The sequence below is a fragment of the Carlito syrichta genome, unplaced genomic scaffold (assembly GCF_000164805.1).
Source record: "Carlito syrichta isolate Samal-C Ts95f unplaced genomic scaffold, Tarsius_syrichta-2.0.1 Scaffold311474, whole genome shotgun sequence".
NCBI classification, from domain to species: Eukaryota; Metazoa; Chordata; class Mammalia; order Primates; family Tarsiidae; genus Carlito; species Carlito syrichta.
This window is the reverse complement of record NW_007255570.1, coordinates 72,291-76,667: the sequence shown is the minus strand read 5'-3', so window position 1 is coordinate 76,667 and position 4,377 is coordinate 72,291. Positions and strand designations below refer to the sequence as shown.

The 4,377-nt window shown below is 56.0% G+C and overlaps 1 protein-coding gene across 1 annotated transcript in view; it reads left to right on the top strand.

The window, feature by feature from the left end:
* NFKBIE (NFKB inhibitor epsilon) overlaps positions 1-4,377 on the top strand; it is a gene marked incomplete at its 5' end in the record, with an annotated part of 7,380 nt that overhangs the window by 1,205 nt on the left and 1,798 nt on the right. Inside the window, 4 exons of the mRNA XM_021717884.1 lie at positions 1,511-1,613; positions 2,308-2,530; positions 3,654-3,742; positions 3,909-4,145. Coding sequence (XP_021573559.1) covers positions 1,511-1,613; positions 2,308-2,530; positions 3,654-3,742; positions 3,909-4,145 — 652 coding nt within the window. The remainder of the gene's footprint in view (positions 1-1,510; positions 1,614-2,307; positions 2,531-3,653; positions 3,743-3,908; positions 4,146-4,377) is intronic.

Sequence of the window (4,377 nt, the reverse complement as noted above, 5' to 3'; positions counted from 1 at the left end):
GGGGGGGGGGGGGGGTGGGGTTGGGGGGGGGGGCGGTTAGTGGCCTGGAGTCCTAGAGCAGGGATGCTGAAATAAATGGGGCTGGAGGATGCAGGAGGTGCCTGTCCTGACCTGCTCTTTGGAGATACAGGGTCCCAATCTTGTGAGGCCATTGACAAAGGTAGCCTTGGGCCCAATGGGTGGGAGAGAAGTGAACCCAGTCCTTTTTGTACTCTGGGCCTGCATCGCCAGCCCTCAGGCCCAGAGGCCCAATGCTTTGGGGCTCCCTGCAAGACACCTATGGTGACCTTTGATCCAGGGAGTGGGGATTTCTGACCCCACCCTCTGTCATAGCCTGTCAGCCCAGCTTTCTCTGCCTCTAGTTGGAGTCAGGTGTTATTTCCAGACTGAATGTGTGTGGGGAGGCGAGAAGAGTCAGGGCGCCCCAGCATATCCCAGGAGAGGAGGGGGCCCTCTCCTCCTTGGAGGTGTCTGGGCTGTGGGAGGTATGGAAGTGGGAAGAGGAAGTGGGAGGAGGGGAGACGGGAGAGAGGGAGGTGGCTGCAAGAATGTGACCCAGAGAGCAGGCCCTGGCCGAGGGGATTTCCAGAGTGGTTCCTCCCTCCCTCCTTCACTCTCTCCTGGGCTTCTCTTGCTGCCTGCCGCCAAAGCCTGCCCCCCTCCTGCCTGAGCAGCCCCTTCCTCAGTCCAGACAGGCTTTTTAGCCAAGCTTCCCCCCCCCCCCACTGATGCCCTAAGGCAGCTGTCCCAACCTAGACCCTCCAGCTCTGGCTTTCGTTTTCCCCACCTGACGTGGGGAAACCCCAAGACTGGAACTTCCCCTCCCAGCTGCCCCCCTTACCCCTAGCTTAAGGCTCTAGCCCCCCCTTCTCCCCAGCAAACACACACTTTCTGCACTGCACAGATGTCCCCTTGGAGCGTCCATAGGAATGGAGGGCTCTGCTCAGGGCTCCCCTAATCTCTTCTGAGGAGTCACGGCCCTGGGCAGGGCAGCAAGACAGGATGCTGCACTGTCCCCTTGCTCCTCCTCCAAGAGCTTCTGTTTCTCTCCCTTGGAGCATGTAACATTGAGTTGCTGGGGGCAACCACATCGCCCCCCCATCCTCCCTATTGGGGCCAGGGGAGGTGGGGCACTCAGCCCTGGAAACCCCCTCTGGATTACTTCGGCAGCTTTCAGTTTGGTGTTGAGCTGCAGCTGGCCTGGCAGGACCCTGGGGGCAGAAGGGAATGGGTGTGGGCAGGCTGGACAGGAAGGCCTTGTCCTGTCAGCACCCTGCCCACATGCCCACCCAGCCAAGGCTCTCCTGAAGGCTAGCGATGGAACCTGGCACTCCCACCCCCAGGATCCTGGCTTTCCACACCAACCCTCACTTCCTGGCCCACATTCTCACTTCCTGCACCTGCCCTGTGGGTAGCTAGTTCATGGTTGATGTGTTTCTTCTAACCCCAAGACCCCAGCCCACCCTCTTTGGCCTGGGCCCTGACTCCAAGCCCTGCCTCTGCTTCCCAGGCTGGTCCACCTGGCAGTGATTCATGAAGCCCCAGCAGTGCTGCTCTGCTGCCTGGCTTTGCTGCCCCAGGAGGTCCTGGACATTCAGAACAACCTTTACCAGGTAGGCGGAGAGAGTGGGCTATTTCTGTCCTGGAACCATCCCCAGCAGCCACACTGGAATCCATAGGCCTCTCACTCAGGAAACCATATACCAGACTTTGGGCTAGGAGCTGAGGATACAGACATGAATGAGACAGAGCTTCTGCCTCAGGGTGCTCACCCTGGGCTGAGGGACTTGTGTCAACACCTAAATACAGGCATGGTGCCAAGAGTTGTGTTAAAGACACACACTAGCTGCTGTGGGGTCTGGTGTTTGTGTGGAGCAGCCAGAGAAGGCTTAGTACAGGAGGTGACATCTGAATGGAATCCCAAAGGAGAGGTTTGCCAGGGGGAGACTGCCTGGTGCCTCTGTCTTTCTTCCCTGCAACCCAATCCCTGTGGATAGCAGAGGTCTCCCCACAGAGTGAGAACTACATTCTACCCATATATCATTTCTCCAGGGGCTAAGGAGAGCTACAAGAAGGGCAGTGGACCACTTTCTTCATCTTACTTCCAGAATTGGGGTCCCAAGAGCTTGGTGGGGGGTGGCAGGGGGAAGGGCTTGGTAGCATTTCCTTGGAAGACCAGGGCTATGGCCTTTATAAACTGCTTTCAAAGATGGTGCTGGCAGTTGGCAATTCCTATGCCCACCCTAGCATGTTCCTAGAGGTGGGAGCATGCTGCAGTGGCCTGTGACCCTCTGTTTGTGCTTACAGACAGCACTCCATCTGGCTGTACATCTGGACCAACCGGGAGCAGTTCGGGCACTGGTGCTGAAGGGGGCCAGCCGGGAACTCCAAGACCAGCACGGGGACACAGCCTTGCATGTGGCCTGCCAGCGCCAGCACCTGGCCTGTGCCCGCTGCCTATTGGAGGGGCAGCCAGAGCCAGGCAGAGGACCATCTCACTCTCTGGACCTTCAGCTACAAAACTGGCAAGGTGGGACAGCCTCAGGACCTGTGGAATGAGAAGGGCATAGGAGACGGGGGACCCCATCCTCAAGGAAGGGAGGGTCCCAGCTCATCCACTGATGCCCTTCCAACTCTACATAGGTACTCAGTACATCTTTGCTAAATGATTGAATGAATTGATTTAGAGTTTACCCAGTACCTACTGTATGCTGAGCAGAAAATGAAATCTTGCCTTAAGACATTCGGTCTAACAGACATTAGATTAACTCATTCATCCATTCAACAAAAATGTTCTGAGGGTTTTCTGTGTGCCAGACACTATCCTTAGAGCTAGGCTTGCATCTATAAGTGAAACAGAAAGACTGGGACGAACAGTAAATATAAGAAGTGCATGACATAGTATGCTAAAAGGTAGTAAGTGCTGCTGGAAAAAGCAGAGTGGAGTGAGGGGAACTGGGAGTGAGAAGTGGGGAGTTGATATGATTGTTAAATAGGGTGTTCAGGAAGGCTAAGGGAGCCAGAGCCATCTGAGTAGAGTCTTGAAGGAACTGAAGAGTGTACATTTGAATCTAAATCTATTACTAAGCAAGTGGGCGAAGGGCTTTCCAGACCAGAACAGAGACAGCAGAAAGACCCAGGGATCGCACAGGGGGAAGTGGCCCTGGGAAGGCCTGGGGCATGAGGATCCTGGATGGCTTTCAGAAAGCATGGCTTTTGGACTGGACTTGAAGGCAGGTAGGGTTTTACTGTGTGTGTGTGTGTGTGTGTGTGTGTGTGTGTGTGTGAGAGAGAGAGAGAGAGAGAGAGAGAGAGAGAGAGAGAGAGAGAGAGACAGAGAGAGAGACAGAGAGAGGCAGAGGCATGTGTACTAGAGGAGCGTGTGTTTTTGGGGGTGTCACTCAGCAGCAGCCTGACCCCTGAAGCATGAAAGTTTCAATAACATGACTCTGAATAGGTGGAAACTTTGAGTTCCTTTCCCCTTAGACTTTTGAGGGGGTTTTTGGGTTTGAGTTTTAACAGTCCTGTGATTAGAGACATTGAGTGGGCAATGAGTCCCTTGGGGCTGGGCGGCAGGGAGGTCCCTGAAGAGAGGAAGAGGGGATGAGAAGGAGTTGGTGAATGCAGATCAGCAGCCCTCCCCGTCACCCCAGGTCTGGCCTGTCTCCACATTGCCACCCTGCAGAGGAACCAGCCACTTATGGAACTGCTGCTTCAGAATGGAGCTGAAATTGATGCGCAGGTGAGGCAGCCAATAGGGGTACTACCCAGCTCCAGGGGCCCACCCCCACCTGGTCCTACCCCAGTTCCCCAGCCCAGCAGTTAAGTGGTGGCGCTCACCTCATCCAGAGCCCAGGCCCAGCACGCTGCCTCTGGAGGGCCTGGGCTGACATCCTGTTTCTCTCTAGGAAGGCACCAGTGGGAAGACAGCGCTGCACCTGGCAGTGGAAACCCAGGAGCGGGGTCTGGTGCAGTTTCTCCTCCAGGCGGGGGCCCGTGTAGACGCCCGCATGCTGAACGGGTGCACACCCCTGCACCTGGCAGCAGGCCGGCGCCTCGACAACATCTCATCTACTCTGTGTGAGGCGGGTGCAGACTCCCTTCTGCGGAACGTGGAGGATGAGACGCCCCAGGACCTGGCCGAGGTAGTAAGAGGCATATACTTCTCTGCTCTCCAGGGCTCCACACCCATGGCAGAGACAGGTGCCGTCATTAGCTGGAAAGGCCAAGGAGCTTGGAGTCCTGGGATATGTCCAGGGCTCTGCCACCCATCAGTGGTGGGGCCTTGGACCAGCCTCTGCCTCTCTGAGCCTATTTCCTTATTTCTTACTGGTCAGGACCAGGGAATCCAAGTTTGGACCCTTTTTTTTTTTTTTT